The 23958-nt window shown below is 38.4% G+C and overlaps 1 protein-coding gene across 4 annotated transcripts in view; it reads right to left on the minus strand.

The window, feature by feature from the left end:
• Rp1 (RP1 axonemal microtubule associated) overlaps positions 1 to 23958 on the minus strand; it is a 408574-nt gene that overhangs the window by 252586 nt on the left and 132030 nt on the right. For all 4 annotated transcript variants that reach the window (XM_085835373.1, XM_085835382.1, XM_029485010.2 and 1 more), the window contains exon 6: positions 18158 to 18290. In XM_085835373.1, coding sequence (XP_085691499.1) covers positions 18158 to 18290 — 133 coding nt within the window. The remainder of the gene's footprint in view (positions 1 to 18157; positions 18291 to 23958) is intronic.

The raw sequence follows: 23958 nt of genomic DNA on the forward strand, positions 1-23958 counted from the left end.
GTCAGTGGTTGTAACCAAAAAGTCAGCACTCAGGTGATTTCCTATAAACCTGCTTTCCTCCTTAATTTGTAAACTAAAGGAGAGCTGATGATTGGGCAGATAAAAGGGAAGGTGGAGCAGAAGGTTAGGAGGTGGGGGAAGAAGAAAAAAATGGAGGAGGGTGAGGACACAAAGATGAGGAAGAAGAAAAGAATCAGAGCAGAAGCACATGGCCTGGAGAATCTGCAAGTCAGAAGGGGTCTCATAGATGTGGAAGATGGTAGTGTAGTGGTAGATCTGTCCAATCTAGGTGCACATCATGTAATCATATTAATTGTGTCTTCTTTTCTTTTTTTTTAATAAATTTTATTACGTATTTTCCTCAATTACATTTCCAATGCTATCCCAAAAGTCCCCCATACCCTCCCCCCTCTCCCACATTTCCTTACCCACCCGTTCCCTTTTTTTTTTTTTTGGCCCTGGCGTTCCCCTGTACTGGGACATATAAAGTTTGTGTGTCCAATGGGCCTCTCTTTCCAGTGATGGCCTACTAGGCCATCTTTAGATACATATGCAGCTAGAGTCAAGAGCTCCGGGGTACTGGATAGTTCATAATGTGGTACCACCTATAGGGTTGCAAGTCCCTTTAGCTCCTGGGGTAATTTCTCCAGCTCCTCCATTGGGAGCCCTGTGAACCATCCACTAGCTGACTGTGAGCATCCACTTCTGTGTTTGCTAGGCCCCGGCATAGTCTCACAAGAGACAGCTATATCAGGGTCCTTTCAGCAAAATCATGCTAGTATATGCAATGGTGTCAATGTTTGGAAGCTGATTATGGGATGGATCCCTGGGTATGGCAGTCTCTAGATGGTCCATCCTTTCATCACAGCTCCAATCTTTGTTTCTGTAACTCCTTCCATGGATGTTTTGTTCCCATTCTAAGAAGGGGTACAGTGACCCCACTTTGGTCTTCATTCTTCTTGAGTTTCATGTGCTTAGCAGATTGTATTATATATCTTGGGTATCCTAAGTTTTGGGCTAATGTCCACTTATCAGTGAGTACATATTGTGTGAGTTCCTTTGTGATTGTGTTACCTCACTCAAGATGATGCCCTCCAGGTCCATCCATTTGGCTAGGAATTTCATAAATTCATTCTTTTTAATAGCTGAGTAGTACTCCATTGTGTAAATGTACCACATTTCTGTATCAATTCCTCTGTTGAGGGGCATCTGGGTTCTTTCCAGCTTCTGGCTATTATAAATAAGGTTGCTATGAACATGGTGGAGCATGTGTCCTTCTTACCGGTTGGAACATCTTCTGGATATATGCCCAGGAGAGGTATTGCTGGATCCTCCGGTAGTTCTATGTCCAATTTTCTAAGGAACTGCCAGACTGATTTCCAGAGTGGTTGTACAAGTTTGCAATCCCACCAACAATGGAGGAGTGTTCCTCTTTCTCCACATCCTCGCCAGCATCTGCTGTTACCTGAATTTTTTGATCTTAGCCATTCTGATTGGTGTGAGGTGGAATCTCAGGGTTGTTTTGATTTGCATTTCACTAATGATTAAGAATGTTGAACATTTTTTTCAGGTGCTTCTCAGCCATTCGGTATTCCTCAGATGAGAATTCTTTGTTCACTTCTGAGCCCCATTTTTTAATGGGGTTATTTGATTTTCTGGAGTCCACCTTCTTGAGTTCTTTATATATATTAGATATTAGTCCCCTATCTGATTTAGGATAGGTAAAGATCCTTTCCCAATCTGTTGGTGGTCTTTTTGTCTTATTGACGGTGTTTTTTGCCTTGCAGAAGCTTTGCAGTTTCATGAGGTCCCATTTGTCAATTCTTGATCTTACCGTGCAAGCCATTGCTGTTCTGTTCAGGAATTTTCCCCCTGTGCCCATATCTTCAAGGCTTTTCCCCACTTTCTCCTCTATAAGTTTCAGTGTCTCTGGTTTTATGTGAAGTTCCTTGATCCACTTAGATTTGACCTTAGTACAAAGAGATAGGAATGGATCCATTCGCATTCTTCTACATGATAACAACGAGTTGTGCCAGCACCATTTGCTGAAAATGCTGTCTTTCTTCCACTGGATGGTTTTAGCTCCCTTGTCGAAGATCAAGTGACCGTAGGTGTGTGGGTTCATTTCTGGGTCTTCAATTCTATTCCATTGGTCTACTTGTCTGTCACTATACCAGTACCATGCAGTTTTTATCACAATTGCTCTGTAGTAGAGCTTTAGGTCCGGCATGGTGATTCCACCAGAGGTTCTTTAATCCTTGAGAAGAGTTTTTGCTATCCTAGGTTTCCACTTGGTTGATTTCACCCCTGAGTTTGATTATTTCCTCCTGTCTACTCCTCTTTGGTGAATTTGCTTCTTTTTTTTCTAGAGCTTTTAGATGTGTTGTCAAGCTGCTAGTGTGTGCTTTCTCCAGTTTCTTTTTGTAGGCACTCAGAGCTATTAGTTTCCCTCTTAGAAATGCTTTCATTGTGTCCCAGTGTCTTGTTTTCAATGCCAGGACATATTTGGGAAGAGATTTACTGCAAAAAAAAAAAAAAAAAAAAAAAGAAGAAAAAGGAAAAGAAAAAAAGAAAAACTGGTGCCCCTCATATTGATTTGAATTCAACTAACCTGAGATAAAAAATTCACCGACCCCCAACCACTGAATGGGGCTTGGGCAGTGACCTAGACTGTAGCAGTATGGATTTGAAGCTGACTAGATTTAAGCCTACAGAGAACAGTAGAGAGGCATCTATGCCCCAGAGAGCCTTTCTATGTTTGCTTCCCTGTATCCTTCACTCCCTACCCTGCCTCCCCAATCTCCAAACAGGGACACAGACAACTCAGATCTTTTTACACTCAGCTTCTCCCTGTGAATAAATAATTGGGAGACAAAGATACAAAGGACTCCAGACCAGGTAATTCATTTCTATAAAGAGAGAAATATAACCTTTTGATAATTGAAGAAGGTATAAAGATATAGTGCTCTAACAAGTCTCACGGGATACTCATATTCTGTCTAACGTGAATTCCACGGGAATTTTGGGTTTAAATTCTGGTTTGACATGCTGCCTCTTATAAGTAGGTATAGTACCTAAAGATGGGAAATTTCACCTGTGGTTCAGAACCAGATAGGGAATATTAGTCACTGACTCCAAGTAGAGAAAGCAGTGACAATCACCTGCTATGAACAGGTATTAGTTAATAGAAGTCTGTGGCTCTAGGTAAAAAGCATAACAGATATTATAATAGGTGTTAATTAAATAAATGTCTGTGGCTCCTGGTAGAGAGCACAACAGACAGGATGGATACTCTAGGCAGGGAGCTTATTAATTATTAGAAATTTCATGTTCAGAATTGGATAGGGAATATTAGTCACTGACTGCAAGTAGAGAGAACAGTGATAATTGCCTGCTATGAGCAGGTTTTAATTAATAGAAGTCTGTGGATCCAGGTAGAGAGCATAACAGATACATATTATACTGGGAATTAATTAAATAAATGTCTGTGGCTCAAGGTAGAAAGTACCCTAATAAGTCTTACTCATATTCTGTATAACGTGGGCTCCACAGGAATTTTGGGTTTAAATCCTGATTTGACAAACTGCTTCTTATAAGCAGGTATAGAAAGGAGAGAAGGGGAAAGGGGGGAGAGTAGGGAGGGGAGAAAGAAAAGGGAAGGAAAATAGAAGTGTGAATTAATTGTTTTAAAGACACTATAATAAAGTCTGCAAGAGACTCATATTCTGTTTAAAGTGGGCTCCATGGGAATTTTGGATTTAAATCCTGACATGACAAATTAGAAAGGCGTAAATAGGCTAAAATGTGTGTGATTTTGAGTATTGTGGTTGTTTTATTATTTCTCTGGGACAGAGGGCAAGCTACAGGTTTTCCTGGTTATGGCTGAAGGATTTGCTGATTCAGGGAAATGGTTTTGTCTTTGTGTTTTTGGAAAAGGTGATTAAGATATTTACACCTTCCAGATTTATGGAACAGATTTGATAGGGGAGACTCCCTGAGAACTAGATTCCAAAGAATGAAAAAAAAAGTTTATCTTGATGATACTAAAATTTTGTTTTGAGATTTATATATTACAGAATATACAGCCTTGGTGAATTTCATCATCATACATGCTGCACTGACCTGCCTACATGAACTCCTGATGTCTTGGTTTTTATCTGGATCCAGTCAGGACACAGACATCAGAGACTAATACAATCATTGGTGTGGACTTTTTAAGGCCAACTAACTCCCCCATTTTCCTACCCTACTCCCTCCCTTCAAAAATATCCCAACACCTATATTCAGCTAGAAGAAGTTATGAAGAGTTGTCATCCCAGTTCCTGAAGCTTTGGGGCTGGGAGTGGCTATTATGGGTTGTCTTTGGTACTAAAAATTTTGAAGTACAGGGATTAGACCCAGTCCTTCTATTGCTATTATTATAAACATATCTGAGATGAGTAAGCCTGTGAGTTAAGGGCCAAATAGGAAATTCATGGTTTTGAGTTTATCGTTAGGGTGTTTTCAGTTATTTTAATTAGAATTGGCTGAGAGTAAAAAGACAACAGTTTAGATTACTTCACATAGTTGGTTTTCAAAAATATCAAAATCCAACGACTGTGACATTTAATGTTTTTTATTCATTTGTTGTGAGACCAGTTTGCTCTTGACAGCTTTCCCTGTCTTGGATTCAAAGAAGAAACTGAGCATCTTTGAGTTACTCCAGTTGTGGTGAAATAGCCACTAGGCAAGAATTGCCTCCTTACATCTACAGACATAATACTGTCCAAAGAAAGGACACAATTACAGGTTAGGACAGCTTGATTCTGCTGAGACAGAGTAGGCTAGTCCTTAATATTCCTGTTTCTCTAAGTCTGTCAGATGACCCTGGCCAGTAGGCTGAAGACAGATGCTCCAACGTGTTGAAGTAAGGGACTGTCCAGGTGATAAGTGGTCTCTATGGATTGGCTAAGTTTTGGAAGCTGTTTTAGACTTCCTATATATTTTCAGTTAATATCAGTCGTTCTTGGATTTCAGATAGGGTTGAAAAACTACATAGTCTCCTAGCCAATCCAGGCTTTTTATTTTGAGAGGAACAGTTTTGAGAGGATGGTTTTCAGATGGCATTCAATCTAAAGCCAAGACATATCCAGATGTAGAATTATAAGTCCTTTAAGTAAAGATACATAACAGAGGTTCTGTTTAATTAACAAAGATAATGGACTGGGTGTTAGGTCTCTTGTACTTTTTTTTTCTGGATTGATATTTCTTTTTTTATTAGATATTTTCTTCATTCACATTTCAAACGAGTCTCTTGTACTTTATAAATTACAAAATAGTAATAGTTAGGTTCAATTACATCTGAGATAAAATAGTCTTTTAGTTGTGAAAGAGGAAAATTACTGACCACCTGAACTTCTCACCCCAGAGTACATTCTGAACTCTCACACCAGAGTCAGACCCCCTCTCAAATGAAAACTGTTCCGGGGACATTTCTGAGATAAGGGTTTCCTGGAACGAACCCAGTCCTACCCCTCCCAACTAAGGACTGTGCCAGGGACATTTTTGAGATAAGGGTGTGAGTAAAAACCTCAGTTCCAATGAATCAAGTACATGGCCAAAGTGTGGGACGCGTTGCGAAAAGCACTTTGGAAAAACCCTTGGCTGAATCACTTAGTGACGTAAAACCTGTATTTTCCCTGCCCTGCTCCCCCCTTACCCTTCTCCTATAAAAGCTTGTGAAAAGTTTGGGCTAATGGTCGAATCCCCTCTACACCATGCGGGGTGTGTGGGTTTCGACCCCAGAGCTCTAGTTCATGTATTTGCTTGCTGTTGCTTTATAGGGCTCTGGTTTATGTGCTTTTATGTGCTTTCTTGTCGTTGCTGTATTAAATCTTACTCTCTATACATCTTAAGTACCGGTCTCAGTGTCTTCTTGGGTGCGCGGCTGACCCGAGGCTTGAGTAAGTGCCTCCCTTTGGGAGTTTTGGAGTCTTTCAGTTGGACAGAAAGGGGGGAATGTTGTGGAGAGCCCTAGGGCTAGTTGTATTTGATGTTAAATCTGTTCTCCTGTGAGTGGTTGCAAACAAGGAATGAGTCAGCACTCAGGTGATTTCCTGTAAACCTGCTTCCCACCTCAATTTGTAAACTAAAGGAAAGCTGATGATTGGGCAGATAAAAGGGAAAGTAGAGAGGAAGGTGGGGGAGGGGGAAGAAGGAGAAAATGGAAGAGGGAGAGTGTGCAGAGGAGGAGGAGGAAGGAGAAAAGCAGAGCAGAAGCACATAGCCTCGAGAAACTGCAAGTTCTAAGGGGTCTCATAAGCTATGGAAGATGGTAGTGTAGTGGTAGATCTGCCCAATCTAGGTGCACATCATGTAATCATATTAATAGTGTCATGTTTTCATTGCCAGGTCATATTTGGGTTGGAGAGATTTACAGCAACAAAAAAACTAATGTTCATGGTGTGATGCTCCAGAGGTAAAGAAAAATCTAATGGCAGAGTATTGTGTAATCTTCAACACTATTTTCCCACATGAGTTCCATTGTTAGTATTTGAACATCTTTGACCTGTTCACATTTGTCACCCATACAAATGTGGAGGTTATAAGAAGGAACCTCTAAAAGTGATTATTTTGGAGAACAACTACCTTTTCAATCATCCTCTAAAGATTAATAGCAGTTCTCCATTAAAGTACTATCTCAGAGATATGAGCAGTCTTGTTCTAGACCACTACATTGAGGAAATGCAAGTTTTTGTTTTCCTACAGCATATAAAATTTGTATTCACAGTGAAAGGACTAATGCCACAAACCTATAGTTCCAGATAACCAGAGAATGAGCCAAGAGATCAATTAATTCCTATTGTTCAAAGCCAACATGAACAAAGTAACACATTTTTAGATTAAATTCCATCTTAAACTGGTATTTCTGTACTGTAATGTATTCTATTAATGGAATTTAATCTAAAATTTTATGTATCTTATTTCAAAATACATTATTGGGGAAAATAAAAAGCTTAAAATCATCGGGATCATCTCAAAATTACTTTCTCTTTTGCCAGTGCAGACTTGCTTCATGTTAATGGTGACCATCTGGTCATGGCAGAGCAGCTGTGACAACTTCTTAAAATAAGGTGACAGTGAAAGTTTTATCACGCAGAATGATTCTTCTTCTGATGAAGACTTTGCAGCACACAATCCCATCTGACAGAATTTCCCCACACTAGACTGTCTTTCAAAAATAGTCAGTTATCTCAAAACATGATGTTGTACGTCATATCAAATATATTAATGTAGTATTCTAAGTCCACTATTGTTACTTCAACAAATTCATAAATTTTTCATCAAGAATACTTGCACTCATGAAACCATTTTCTTTGTTCATCTTTAAAGGATAATTTTTCATTCTTTAAGGGTTTGTTAAATGTAAATCAAGAATATATCCAATAAAAGTGCAAAAAATAAAAAAATAACTAAAAGGGTTTGTCCTGAGATTGGAGCAAGTAATCCATTCACATTCAGTATCTTAGTTAGGGTTTCTATTGCTTCGATGAACACCATGATCAAAAAGCAAGATGTAAAGGAAAGGATTTGTTCACTTTAAGCTTCCACATTGCTGTTCATCAACAAAAGAATTCAGTACAGGAACTCAAGTAGGGAAGGATCCTGGAGGCAGGAGCTAATACAGAGGTCATGAAGGAGTACTGCTTACTTGCTTGTCATAGCTTGCTCAGCCTGCTTTACTATAAAACCTAGAACTACAGGCCCAGAAATGGGAACATTCATAATGTCTTGGCCCTCTCCCATTTATCACTAATTAAGAAAACACCCTACAGCCAAATATTATTGGAAGCATTTTCTGAATTGAAGTTTCCTCCTTTTCAATAACTTTTATCCTGTGGCATAAAAAGTAGCCAGCATATCTTATTTGAAATATATAGCTAGTCCCACCATATCTGCTTTGAAGACTCAAACTTCTGAAAGTTATCATTGAAGGTTACAATCAACTTCTACAAAATACTGTTAATGCTATCATTTTAATCTTTTCCCACAAACAGTGAATATTTATGTTGTCACATTGAATGGGAGATCCATTTTACAAGTTCTCACTTAACTTTGCCAAGATCCACCAGAAGAATCACTGTCTATAGTAATCATATGAAGTGTATTTCTTAAACATTATGGTTTAAAGTAGAAACAATTTTTTTCATTTTTAGGCTACAGAAAGGATGTAGTATTAATGGAACAAAAATATTGGTTTTATTGTACATCTCCATTAGCGTTATTGGATGACCAATAACATTGTCAGTGAGCAGTTATATTTTAAGCAATGCTTTTCTGAACTGTGTATTTCAACAGTGGAATTAAAATATTCAACATTTCATATTGTAAACAGTTGTCCTAACATACATGCTTTGCTCTTCCATTTGCAAAACACAAACATATACAGAAGTAGGGAGCTCTGGGATTTTCAGAATAGTAAATGACCATTGACTTCAAAGTGACCCTCTGGACATCCTAACAAGACAGTCTGTTCTTTGAAGTTTTGAAGACAAACAATGACATTTTCTAGGTATGGAAGACATAGATAGACAGCATTTTCTTCTAGTGTGAAGTGATTCACCTACAACTACCACCTTACATGAAAGCTTCACCATAGTGTAATTAACAATCTTCATCATGTATCTTAGCTGAACCTTCTGGATAACTATCCAAGGCTTCTTCGGCGTCTGTGCTAACAGGTTCACTATACCTTCATGTTAAGGAGACAGTTTCTCTGACTATACCCAACATAACAACCCCCATTAGCTTCCAGATTTTCCTCAGAAGTTCCATACCTCACTAAGAATTTATACAATTCAAGATAGTTAGGCTCTTGGTCAGGGTTAAGCTATGACAAGAAAATATTGTGGGTGATTAATTTTCTGTGTGAACAACTAAAACTTTATAACAGCATCAAAAATATTTTGTTCCTAGCACTTGTGTGTTACTATAGTGGCAATCTTAATTTCCTTCCAGAGCTTTACATTCATTGCTTGACTAACTGGTTGCAAAAACAACCTTGTTTTCAAGCTCTCCGGGCCCTTGCCAATCCTCCCTCACTATGCTTCTTTACTACTAGCTTTTCAATTTAAAATTAGGCATGCTACCTTTCCTTACACTCAAACATTTGGAGATCAGTGTAGCATTATTAATTGGCCTAACTCCAGTAATGTCTTATTTCTAGCAATAGAGAAATCTAAGGAGATGGAAATAGGTAAGGAAATGGCCTGTCAGCAGAGCAGTGAGCACACACACACACACACATTTGTTTATTAACTTGTTAATTATGTACATAGTTTGCGGTGCCTTAAAATACTTATAACAATAATAACATCAAAGATCACAGATGATATAACATAATGAATAAACATGAAAACATTTGGAATATTATAAAAAATACCAAGCAAAATGAGACATGGGGGCACACACCAAGTAAAGATGTTAATGGAATGATGGCACTTATAAGACCAATGCAACACGGTTGTCCCCACTTTCAATTAAAATAAAACTACACATCAGTAAATAAGCATTTTATACTTCAACTTTCTTCAAGAAAATTAAGTGCAACTAAGTAGCTATTAGTGCTAATATCAAGAGGAGGAAATAGAAAAAGGGAGGTCAAAATAATGGTGATCTGTCATCTTATAACCAAGACACTTTATTTTGCACACAAGAATTAAGAGGACAAATACACAAGAAAAGTGAACTAGAGATTTCCTCATTAACTGATTGTACTGGCTAGTTTTGTGTCAACTTGACACAGCTGGAGTTATCACAGAGAAAGGAGCTTCAGTTGAGGAAATGCCTCCATGAGATCCAACTGTAAGGTATTTTCTCAATTAGTGATCAAGGGGGAAAGGCCCCTTGTGGGTGGGGCCATCTCTGGGCTGGTAGTCTCGGTTCTATAAGAGAGCAGGCTGAGCAAGCCAGGGGAGGCAAGCCAGTAAAGAACATCCCTCCATGGCCTCTGCATCAGCTCCTGCCCCCTGACATGTTTGAGTTCCAGTCCTGACTTCTTTCAGTGATGAACAGCAATGTGGAAATGTAAGCCGAATAAACCCTTTCCTCCCCAACCTGCCTCTTGGTCATGATGTGTGTGCAGGAATAGAAACCCTGACTAAGACACTGATATATCCTCTCAGGAGTCTTCTCTATAAACTAAATACAAACTAGTTAGTTCATTTTAAAATGTCTACAGGTCATCAGGAAGAAAGTTCAAAAACAAGCCTATACCTATATGCCCCTAGCTATACCATCATAATGACAATCAAACAGCCCGCTTATGAGAACCACAAAAACTAGGTAAACTCTTCCTACATCCAGTGCAGTTCAAACATAAGAGGATCTACACTGCAGCATTTTTCCATGGCTGAGTTCTTCTCCAAACATTGCACATGTACTGTAAGTTTTCTGTCCAAGTATGCAAGGATGATTTAATAATAATATTATGAAACATATTAACCTAAATGAAAAAACAAGCAATATGTAACTATCCCAATTAGCATAGGAAATATTTGGTTTAAATATCTTTATTTCTTAAAAAAAACTTTTCAACATTGGAAGACCTTCAGCAAACATGTACTAAACGATGAAAGGCAGAAAGGTTTTTATCTAAAATCGGAAACAAGACAAATCTATCAGTTATTTCACACTGGTTCAACACATCAGTGGAATTTATTCCTGGATGCCTGCTGGCACCAGGGACAGCTAAGTAAGACCCTGCTCCCCCAGTCTTCTGCCTGCCAGGCCACCCTAAAGCACAGCACCCTGTCTCTTGCTTACTATTTTCCAGCCCACAACGCTGCCTGCATTTCCAAAGGCCTGGCAGAAGCAAGGACAATCAGATAGCTAAAAACCAACATAATAACATAACTAACAAGAGCCAGGACAATATGCCACCAGCAGAGCCTATCCTACTACAGCAAGCCTTGGGCAGAATGGGGTGTGATAGAGATGTCCCATTTACAGCCGAACACATCACAATCTCTTATTCTCTGCATAGTGAATATTGTTAGTCACCATCTACTGAAAAAAGAAATTCTCAGATAAAAGTTGAGAAGTGCTCCACTATACATATATATTATAAAAACTTAGGGGAACATTATTTCTATATTCATTCAGCAGAATAACAGTAAATGGTTCTATGTTTTCCCTTAGGACCTATGACCTAACCTGACATGGGACTTGGCCCAGTTAACAGCACTAGGCATGGGTTCCATCTTTTGAATCAGACTTCAAATGCACTCAAAGGTTATTGGTTCCTTCCATAACATTCTTGCCACCATGGCAGCTGTAAGCATGTGTTGTCAGGTTAGTAGTTATTATTTCTCATAGAGTTCACAAACAGGCTGTAGCGTTCCTTCCCTCATAGTATGCATAGAATCTTCAAGCACTACAAAAGCTATAGAGTAGGCATGAAGCTTCTAATTCATTACAAGCTTGACTTCTCCATACCCTATGGCACAGACATTTTGTATCTTAAGCAGTACGGTCTTATCATCAAGTTCTGTAGGATAACCAAGAGAAATACCAATAGCCTGTAACATCTAGAGTGATCTATGAGACCCCAGTGACGAACAACTCAAAAAGAAACAACACATACCTGACACTGGGTTTTTATTTGACAGATAATGGCATCTGTCCCCATTATAAAATAACTATTTAAATCCCCTTTATATGTATATATGTAAATATCTTAAGAAGCTTCTATAGAAGCAGGCTTTCATATGGCATAGTTTAAGGTCTTTAGTGTTAGTCATCCTTCCCTATACTTCCTTTCAAACCTGCACTCCCATCTGCCACCCCATTTATCCATTTTCCCATCGTTCCTTCTTCTCCTTTATTACCTCTTGCATTCTATACATTTTTCTTTGAAATCTCATACCCCATGGTCTCTTCCTAGTTTCCTGACTTCTACAGGTACTCCAATTTAACCACACATACATCTAAATATTCAACGCTGAAATCACTGTATTTACAAAGGCCTAAACAAGAATGAAATACTTAAAATAAATTCAACCAAGGCAATTGTTACTGGAAACTACAAAACATTCCTGAAATAAATGAAACAACATAAAAGCAAATAGAAAGATACTGCATGATTATGGATGGAAGAATTAATGTTGTTTAAATGCTTGCATTACCCAGACAAACATAAAGACTCTGTGAAATCGATATAAAAACGTCATCATGAACTGTTACTAAAGTAAAAAGCATCATAAAACACATATTTAATGTATAAGCATTTTTAGATAGATAAACTCTCTTGAAGAAGAACAAATGTTTTCACTTCATTCTTCTTGAATTTAAAACAGAAAATCAACTTCAACAAGTATGAGAAGATTATACAATATGGGATGATAACCTCTTAGTAAAAGGTATTAGTAAGCTAGATATCTATATGACAAATAATGATCTAGTCCTTTATATTATACACAGAGAATAACTCAAAGAGTACTGAGGATCAACACAAAAAATTCTGAGATAATAAAACTACAATAAAATATAGAGAAAGTGTGGTTATATAAAATTTAGTGATTTCTCAGGCAAGAGAGCAAAATCATATGCAGCAAAAGCAGAGACATGCATACTATATCAAATTTAAAATATTCCATATTGTAGAATAAACTAGCAACAATTTAATGAAAAAAGCCATGAAATGGTGGAAAATAATTACAAATTATATATTAACTAAGGAGTTAATATCCAGTAAATAGAAGGAACAGTGTAACTCAACAAAAATAACAAGACAAATAAATTCACAATTTGCAAAGAACAAGTTCAGACAATTCCCTCAAATAAAATATATAAAAGGCCATGAAGCTTATGAAAACTCAGCATGACTGTAGAAACAATTCAAATAAAAAACACAGCATAGAATACTTGGCAACCATTAGAATAACCACATAATCCTGCAGTCACACATAGAACATCAAATATACACACAGGTGTTCATCAAATATAGCAGTGTTGGCTTCTCTTTTGGTATTGCATACTTTATTTTAGGTGTATACCAAAATTCTGTTCATCTGCCAATGTACATGAGTTTTCTGCATGTCTTAGCTATTGTAATAACAAGGTGGCAATGAAAACATGTGTTCAGGTTTAAATATCTCTTTAAGATGCTCCTTTCTTATCTTTGTAGGACTGTATGATCTTATGGTAATATTACTTTATTTATGACTATAAGTTGTGTTTTCTACACATTAAAAGAAATAATCCTATCACAGAATAATATATACTATAATGAGGCATCTAACATAATGAAAAACATAGAGACTGACAGAAGTTCCAAGACTACCTACCCACTAAAAGAAGATAATGTCATAATAAAAAATGTTTTTCGCCGGACAGTGGTGGCACACACCTTTAATCCCAGCACTTGGCAGGCAGAGACAGGCAGATTTCTGAGTTCGAGGCCAGCCTGGTCTACAGAGTGAGTTCCAGGACAGCCAGAGCTACACAGAGAAACCCTGTCTCGAAAAACCAAAAAAAAAAAAAATGTTTTTCATATATATATATATATATATATATATATATATATATATATATATATCCTCTCATAAGATGATTAATTTTGACATATTCTATATTGTAACTCAAAAGGCTAGAGAAAACCCAGCTCAATTCATTGGCTGACTAATCAAAGCCCTAATTCAGTACACTCATCTGGACCCTAACTCTCAGGAAGGCATCTTGGTCCTCAGTACTCATTTGCTCTTCCAGACCACCCCTGACATCTTTAAAAAGTTTAAAATATTATAAAAGTACCCTCAAACCCCTCAGGGGAACATATTAAAATGGCACTTAACATCTTTAATAGCCAAGAGGAACAGGAACCACCAAAAAAGATGGCCTGAGACAAACATAAATGCCAGTTCTTGGCAGCAACCCTGCAGGTACTTTAAAGGTGATGGGGTCACAACATGTGCCACCAGCTTTTGATGAGGAAACACAAAACACTATGGCAAAGCCAGCCTGTCACCTTGCCCACCACCATGTCTACAATACAGATGTGAGGAACACTGAAAAGTTGACTGTCCATTCCTGCCAATAGAAGGTAAGCTAGTTCTTTTCAAACGCCCTCACAGGATACTTTGAGTAATCTTCTCGTACTGTCAACATAATATTGGTGATGTGCTGGGACCTCCAGCTCCCAACCACATACTGCCAATCACAATGGAGGAGCAAAAGCTCATAGTCTGGATGACAGGTAAGCTGCTATCATTTGTCTCAAATATAAGGACCACATAGTCAGTCCTGCCTTCCTACACTAAGGAAACTTAGCCTTCATAGGTCTTTGTAGTGGAGATTGGTAGTTGACCCCTAAGACATAGTAGTTCCCCTGTCAGGCATAATAAACCACAAGCAATTCTTTGATTGCTTTTTTGGTGAAATCTACATGCCCTGCCCCTTTCTTAGGATAAATCCTAATGCAAAAACATTCTCTGTCTCTGTACGTCTCTCTCTCTTTCTTTCTCTCTTTGTGTGCATGTTTGTCTCCTTCTCACTCTCCCTATTCCTCTCCTTTTCCCTCTCTTTTTTCATAGCTGTATACCCTTTTTGTCTTCTCCACAGTCCTCTTAGAACCAAAATCCACTTCCTTCCCTCCGTTACTAGTTCTGTAGTATGGGACATCTCTACCCTCATTTCCCATCACTTGCCTATTTGCATATACCTCAGCCTTTTCTTGATGTTCTCGATACTCCATTGCTCTTAAACATCATCTTGAACTACAATCCATTCTCACCTCACTCAGACTTCTCATCCCAACACACTGAACCTATAATACCCCTGTCCTTCTGGTAGTTGAACTAGATGACACCTACCACCTGGTCCAGGGCCTCTGCCTCATTACCATTAACTGCAGTTCTCCCTATTTGCCCTGTAACTCTCATCCCAACACATACATGATTCTATTTCATATCCTGTGTCTACAATGCATTTCTGTCCCAGATTTAAAGGAAGTTTTCTTTTCTATGCTGATCTATACCCTAACTCTTACAATTTCTTTGCCTTTACTGGTCCAACTCTTCCAGAAATGTGGAATGATCTAATGTCATCATTAAAACCCACCTCTGCAAACAGAGGAGTTACATTTGCCCTGGATCTATCTCCTTCCTCTGTATCTAACAAGCATGAGATACATACAAACACACATGCACGCACACACACACACACACACACACACACACACACACACACATCTCTGCTTCTTCTTTGCCCTTTTTCAGTCCCTTGGAGAATATGTATGCTCACCCCTTCCTGCTGGGTAACCTTACCTTGAGTCTACACCATTACATGACTACTTGTCTACTTGTACCCTGTTCAAACACCTTCTTTTCCAGCCTCTCCAACTAATCTACCAACCCTGGATAACAGCTATACCTCAAACAAAAAATTCTCATTTCCAGAAACTCCTGCCATACCATGACTTGGACCAGTCCCTGTCTATCAGGAAGTAGATAGGTAAGACAATAACCATGTAATTAATAAAGATGTGGTATGATAGGCTGAACCATCCCTAGCCAGCAGGAAATTAGACCCTTTGGAGCAATAAAAACTGTACATTCTGCATGTTTTAGGAGTCTGACCCAAGACAACAGCATCCTGCCATCTTAACTCCCACATCATCCTGTTATCTTAACTCCCATAGAATCCTGTTATCTTAATTCCCACAGCATCCTGTTATGACCAGACATCTCCTCAGAAAATTTTATGTTTACAGAAGTTTTTTTGTTCGCAGCACTTGCCTTCCCCCCTTGATGCTCTGTTCTCCCTACTCTCAGAGACAACCCAGCAGTTTGTACCTCAACAGAGTTTCATTCTTTGATCTTAATATAGATCTGGTAGTCTTGCTCTCTTGTAAACCCTAATTAGAGAAAACTAGAGACAAAGAGTGACTTCTAGACATGAAGAGTGCTACACTCATAAACACACAGTATATGTTTATGCCTACACAAGGTCTACTCAAGAACAGCGTAGAGGGCATCAATAGATCATAAGTTCACACCCTTAGCATTTGTAGTTGATGGCTTCCAAGGAAGGGGGAGTCAGTTTTCTTTAAGGATATGGCTCCAGATAAGTCAATTATGCTCCAGTAGATGTTCCCACTCCTATGAACACTGGTTTTTACACAAAAAGATAAAGGAAAGGACAGGAAATTGAAAAGGGGTGGACAAGTGGAGAAACATCTGAGAGGAGTTAGAAGAAGGAGTAGGGAATAAATAGGAACAAAATATAACATATGAAATAATCATAGAATTCAAAGAAATGATATTCTAAGAAACACTGAAAAAAATTATAGAGAACAAATTGAGACTAAAAACTTGAAGAAGCAGCTTGGTCTTCCTGTGAAACTCTTAATGATGGGAACAGAACTCAGCCATCTGACTCTTTTGCTGGTTTTGTGGACCCTTTTCTTTATAAGGGATTCCCTCAGCTAGGCCTAATAGGAGAGAATAGGTGCCTAGTCGTACTGCAACTTGCTATGCTCTGTTTGGCTGACATTTGTGAGAGGCCTGCCCTTTTCTAAAGAAAAAAAAAAAAAAACAAAGGTGGAGTGGAGGTGGGGCAGAGGGAACCTGGGGAAAAGGACTGGGAAGAGAGGAGGAAGGGGAAACTGATCAGAATATATAAAAAAATCTAATTCCAAAAAGGAACAAATATATAAATAAATAGATACCTAGCCACAAGAGTGAAAGTAACAACTGAACTGTCTTATCTAGCTGCTGAGAAAAAGAAAAATCAGTTTTCTCCAGTGGAGTGACACTGGGTATATCAACCCTCCAGGGTATGCCTCATTTTCATGAGTAGATAATTAACATAAAATGGACTCCACAGTTTTTTGTGTGCATTATTTGGTTACAGTTTGGTGGTGGTTTGTTGTTGTTGTTGTTTGTTTGTTTCCTTTTTGTAGCATTTTATTTTTATTTCTTTGTTTTGTTGTATTGTGGTTTTGTCTGCTTTTCTGAAAAAGAACTTAAATTTGGGTAGGTCAGGAGGGGAAGAGTATATCAAAGGAGTTAGAGGACGCTAAGATTATGATTTTAAAATTATATATATATAAATATATATACAAATATACATGTATTATAACTGTGGAATCCATTTTATGTTAATCATCTACTCATGTATGTATATATATATGTATATATATATATATATGTATATATATATATATATATATACATATATATATATAAAGAACAGACTCTTCTATGAACCAACCCACAGGTTTAGTGGATTTTCTTGATCAACATTACATAAAATAGAAGGAGCACCTTCTAGCAGTAGGTAAAGAGGGTCCAGTAGGAAAACTTTGCTTTTCTCCTGCTTGCCTTAGCACTTCACTGACAAGTAAGTCTACCTGTTGAGGAGTTTGTCTATCCTATTACTGCCTTTGCTGCTATATTGCTTCATTAAAAAGAGAATACAGTTCCCTTAGGCCTCCAGCAAGGACTAAAAATAAGCACCTCTCTAGAAATCCTCCAGGCCTTTAGTGCCAGGCAGAGACTGCTGAACCATCCAGTGTGGTAGACGGTGAAGTTAACCTGTCTTCAGTCTCTCCAGTGAAGAGTCATTACTGGACCACCCAGACTGTACTATGTATATGTACAGTGTATGGCCTGAATAAGACAGTAGAAAAACCTGATTTCGATGTATATCTATTCACTTAGTTCTATTCCTCTAGGGCAGCTGTTCTCAAACTGTGGGTTGCAACCCCTTTGCCAAATATGTATCCCCACACATTATGAGGAATAACAACAAAGTAATTTTATGGCTATGGGTGGCCATAACAAACTGTAGTAGAGGTTCACAAGCATTAGGAAGGTTGAGACCCACTGCTCTCGAAGATGTTAGTTATTATCATCTATGAACTGACCTTATTTTATTCAGTGGCACTTCAGTCAACTTTCCAACAGGACTAACTACAATAAGAACATATAGTTGAAAACTGATGCATAAAACCATTTAAAAATATTTATATGCACAGAAACAGTAATTGGTTTAAAATATTAACCATGTTAATCATTCATTCAATTACTTAATCAACATGCATGTATTAAGTTCCTTGTTCTTCCACATCTGGGCAAGCTGTTTTTATGTCTGGTACCTAGTGTTGTATCTTCCTTACCTGGAAGGACAGGTTGTCCTTTACATAAAATAGGAAATTCTCGGCAGATTTCTCCATCCTCTTGCTCTTGTGCCAGCCATCTTTGAACAGGAATATAAAATTTTTCTCCAGAATTCATGTTTTGCAATTCTATCTGTAATAGCAAAAGAAAGAAAGAAAGAAAGAAAGAAAGAAAGCAATCAATGGAGAAAGCAAGCAATGGAGAAAGGAAGGGAAGGGAAGGGAAGGGAAGGGAAGGGAAGGGAAGGGAAGGGAAGGGAAGGGAAGGGAAGGGAAGGGAAGGGAAGGGAAGGGAAGGGAAGGGAAGGGAAGGGAAGGGAAGGGAAGGGAAGGGAAGGGAAGGGAAGGGAAGGGAAGGGAAGGGAAGGGAAGGGAAGGGAAGGGAAGGGAAGGGAAGGGAAGGGAAGGGAAGGGAAGGGAAGGGAAGGGAAGGGAAGGGAAGGGAAGGGAAGGGAAGGGAAGAGAAAAAGGGAAAAAGGGAAAAAGGGAAAAAGGGAAAAAGGGAAAAAGGGAAAAAGGGAAAAAGGGAAAAAGGGAAAAAGGGAAAAAGGGAAAAAGGGGGAAACGGGAAAAGGGGAAAAAGGGGGAAAGGGGGAAAGGGGAAAAGGGAAAAAGAGAAAGGGGAAAGGGAAGAAAGGGAAAAGGGAAAAAGGGAAAAGGGGAATGGGGAAAGGGGAAAGGGAAGAAAGGGGAAAGGGGGGAAAGGGGAAAGGGAAGAGAAGGAAAGGAAAGGAAAGGAAAGGAAAGGAAAGGAAAGGAAAGGAAAGGAAAGGAAAGGAAAGGAAAGGAAAGGAAAGGAAAGGAAAGGAAAGGAAAGGAAAGGAAAGGAAAGGAAAGGAAAGGAAAGGAAAGGAAAGGAAAGGAAAGGAAAGGAAAGGAAAGGAAAGGAAAGGAAAGGAAAGGAAAGGAAAGGAAAGGATCAAAGAATCACTTGGATTTTGTCCAGACTGGATACTTATGTCATAGTTCAAACTTATAAACTATAGAAAATTGAATAAAAACAGTAATAACCCATTGCATAGAATCTTATTGAGGCAAAACAAACTATACAAGACTTTTATGTACTTGGAATATGATACTGAGTAAACAATGTGTCTTGGAGCAGTTGTGACTCATGCAGAAGAAAACCCTTAGTTTAATCCCACTACCTCACTTTCAGGAAAGTTCTCTTTTCTTCATGGGCTCTCAGGTAAGAAAGTTGTCTTTTTTTTTAATTAGATATTTTCTTTATTTACATTTCAAATGTTATCCCCTTTCCTGGTTTCCCCTCTGAATCCCCCCATCCCCTCCACACACACACAACAGCTCACTAACCCACCCACTCCCACTTCCTGGTCCTGGCATTCCCCTACACTGGGGCATAGAGCCTTCACAGGACCAATGGCCTTGCCTTCCATTGATGACAAGGCCATCCTCTGCTACATATGCAGCTAGAGCCATGAGTCTCACTATGTGTACTCTTTGGTTAGTGATTTAGTCCCAGGGACCTCTGGGGGTTACGGGTTAGTTCACATTGTTGTTTCTCCTATGTGGCTGCAAACCCCTTCAACTCCTTGGGTCCTTTCTCTAGCTCCTTCATTGGGGACCCTGTGCTCAATCTAATGGATGGTTGTGAGCATCCACTTCTGTATTTGACAGGCACTGGCAGAGCCTCTCAGAAGACAGTTATATCAGGCTCCTGTCTGCAAGCACTTGTTGGTATCCACAATAGTGTCTGGGTTTGGTGATTGTATATAGGATGGATCCCCAAGTGGGGCAGTCTCTGCATGGTCTTTCCTTTAGTCTCTGCTCCATATTTTGTCTCTATAACTCCTTCTATGTGTATTTTGTTCCTCCTTCTAAGGAGGATCAATGTAGACAGCATGTAGAAGAATGCAAATCAATCCATTCTTATCTCTCTGTACAAAGCTCAAGTCAAAGTGGATTAAGGTCTTTCACATAAAACCAGATACACTGAAACTTATAGAGGAGAAAGTGGGCAAGAGCCTCGAATATATGGGCACAGGGGAAAAATTCCTGAACAGAACAGCAATGTGTGTTCTTGTGCTATATAAGATCAAGAATCGACAAATGAGACCTTATAAAAGTCCAAAGCTTTTCTAAGACAAAGGACACTGTCAATAAGACAAAAAGGCAACTAACAAATTGGGAAAAGATCTTTACCAATCCTACATCTGATAGAGGGCTAATATCCAATGCATACAAAGAAATCAAGAAGTTAGACTCCAGAAAACCAAATAACCCTAATAAAAATGGGGTACAAACCTAAACAAAGAGTTATCACCTTTTAAAAAGTTCAACATCCTTAGTCATCACAGAAATGCAAATCAAAACAACCCTAAGATTCTACTTCACACTATTCAGAATGGCTAAGATCAAAAACTCAGGTGACAGCAGATGCTGGCAAGGATATGGAGAAAGACTGACACTCCTCCATTGCTGGTGGGATTGCAAGCTGGATTGCAAACTCTGAAAAACAGTTTGGCAGTTCCTCAGAAAATTGAACATAGTACTTCCTGAAAGTTGTCTTTCAATGAGAGCATATTTGTGGTAGAGGGTAAGGGAAGAGAATGTTTCACTCTGTTGTAGTTTTCCATTGCAAACTTACATGATATGCTTAAGTGTTCCCACATCCTAACTTCATAGTAAGTATAATATTAGTTATTAGTTATTGTATTAGTTAGGGTTTTACTGCTGTGAACAGACACTATGACCAAGGCAATTCTTATAAAAAAACAACATTTAATTGGGGCTGGCTTACAGGTTCAGAGGTTCAGTCCATTATCATCAAGGTGGGAGCATGGCAGTATCCAGGCAGGCATGGCGCAGGAGGAGCTGAGAGTTCTATGTCTTCATCCAAAGGCTGCTAGTGGAAGACTGACTTCCAGGCAACTAGGGTGAGGATCTTATACCCACACCCACAGTGACACACCCATTCCAACCAGGTCACACCTATTCCAACAAGGCCACACCTTCAGATGGTGCCACTCCCTGGTCCAAGGATATACAAACCATCACAGTTATTAACCAAATAATATGGCAAGAGTATTATAGATTTGGCCTAATGCTTGTATTATGTTAATTGGGTTCTGAAACTTGCATGAGAATCTGCAGGTAAGATACTAAGAGTCCCTGACCACAGTTGGTTCTGATTGGTAGATAATGTTACAGGTGGCCAATGGCTGGACAAGAAGAGAGAGTTAGAATTTTAGGATTAGTAGGCAAGTGGTCCAAGAGAGGAGGAAGGACAGAACTGCCATGCTAGGAATGGAGAAGGTCCAGGCCTGAGAGGTGCATAAGAGTGAGCACACCAAAGAAGTAAGAGCCAAGAAAAGTGGACCCAGGGTTCCTCCCCCATTGGATGTAGAACAGCAAAGATGGAGTGTAGATTTTAGTAATAACTTAGGAATATTGGAAGGGAGGAGTTAGCCAAGCATGAGTGGCCCAACCATTGAGCTGTTTAAGGCATACTAAAATATAAGGCTGTGGGGGGGGGGGTTGGGGCTGGTAGCAAGGAATGTGCACTGCCACCACCACCTGGTAGATTCGAGCAGGATTCATTGGCACTGTAACACAAGAGCATCTATGATAAACTTTTATAAATGTATTAAACAATAAAAAAATCTTTTAAATTATGTAATTATTTAAGCATCAACTTAAATATCCTACTTTGAAAGGTCTAAAAGGCAGAAAAAGAACATAATTTTATACAAAAGTCAGGGATAATTTTGAACTCTAACCATTATATTCTGTATTTTTCTCAAAGTAAACTTAAGTTTTCATCTTGCTTCAAGAATTTTTTTTTACTTTAACGTAAAAGTGATGACATTACTAACAATTTTCCACCCCTAATAATACAGTGAAAATGTGCTTTATGTAATGATTCAACAAATTTTCTCTCATATTATAAACCTGCAAGAAATAAAACTTACCAAGTGTCTCAGTTACTTTTTTATTGCTGTGATAAAACACCATGTCCATGACAACTTATGGGAAAAAAAATGTTTAATTGGCTTATGGGTTTGGAGCATTAGAATGTATGATGGCACAACAAAGTGATGGTGGAAGGAACACATTGATCCCCAAACAAAGGGCAGAGAGAGGCACACTGGGAGTGGCACCATTATTTGAAAACCTCAGAGCACATCCCCAGTGGCATGCCTCTTTCAACAAGGCCAGACCACCTAATCTTTCCTAGCAGTTTCACCACACTGAGAACCAAATATTCAAATGTGTGAACCATTGAGGTCTATTTTCATGCAAGCCATCCCATGCCACTCCCTGGCCACTATAGGCTACTGGCTTTATAATAATGCAAAATGTATTTAGTTCAACTTCAAAAGTCCCTATAGTCTTTCACAGTATTTTGTTTTATAATGTGATTTATTTTTATTTATGTAAAATATATATATATATATATCAACACAAAAAGAAGACTAATTAAAAATAATTTATAATATACAATTAGTCATCAAAGACTTAGATTTGTCTGTAGCTGGTACAAGAAGCTTTATTCATGATAAATTTAACTTCACTGTTGTTACTTCTCACATATTTGCTAACCCACATTTTGCCAACTTAAACATTCAAAATGCTTTTCCATTCTTATGACATGTTTCCAAGGAATTTCATGTTCTTTATTGAAATGTAAGCTGATTTATAAATCACCTCTCAGAGCATTACTTCATGAATTGGTTATCACCCTTTTATATATATAATAATATAATTATTGTTAAATGAAAGACTGAGATCTAACTCTATTTTGTCTATAAAATGTTCATTATATCTGTAATTTTAAATTGTGTTTCATCAGTGTATCTTCACAATGTACATTATTATACCTTGTTCTCATTTGTTCCCTTTGCCGCGCTAACTCCAGCACCACTCCTTCACATTCCTGCAGCTGGATCCTTTTTGCCTGTCTTCTAATTAGTATCAATTGCATTCCACCCTTTTTATTGAAAGATTTTTTTTCATACAATATATTCTGATCATGCTCTCTTTTCCCTAACTCCTCCCAGATTCCTCCGATATCTCCAACTCCCCAATTCTACAGTCTTTCTCTCTGTCTTTAAAAAACAGGCAAATTTAATAAATATATAGATGATAGATAGATAGATAGATAGATAGATAGATAGATAGATAGATAGATAGATGATAGATAGATAGATAGATAGAGAGAGAGAGAGAGATAAAATTATACACCCCCAAACCCCCCCCACACACACACACACAAAGTCCCAATATTGGAAACCATACAATACCCATTACTTGGTAACTCCATTTAGATTTTTAAAATTGTGTATATGGTTTAGGAAGATTCTACCTTAATAGGTTTCCATATGGCCTTCAAATGGGCCTGTAAGTTATCCCTCCTCACATTCCCTCCCTTAGCCTTGTCTTCCATTCTCTTCCCCATTTAATCAATTCTAGTCTCTCTCTGTTTCTCTCTGTCTTTCTCTGTCGATAGATAGATAGATAGATAGATAGATAGATAGATAGATAGATAGATAGATAGATAGATGATAGATACATAGATATAGATATAGATGTATATGTATGTGTGTGTGTGTGTATAATTTACATTCCAAATGTTGCCCTGCTACCTAGTCTCTCCTCCAAGAATTCTTCACCCCTACTGCATACTCTGCCTCTGAGAAAGTGCTCCCCCACCAACCCCCACTTCCCTTTCACTGGGTATCAAGTCTTTACAGGATTAGGCACATCTTCTCCCACTGATCCCAGAAAAGGCAGCACTCTGCTACATATGTGCCAGGGGCCATGGACAAGCCTGTGTATGC

This window comes from Mus caroli, unplaced genomic scaffold (assembly GCF_978045245.1).
Source record: "Mus caroli unplaced genomic scaffold, Mus_caroli_1 scaffold_1, whole genome shotgun sequence".
Classification (NCBI taxonomy): domain Eukaryota; kingdom Metazoa; phylum Chordata; class Mammalia; order Rodentia; family Muridae; genus Mus; species Mus caroli.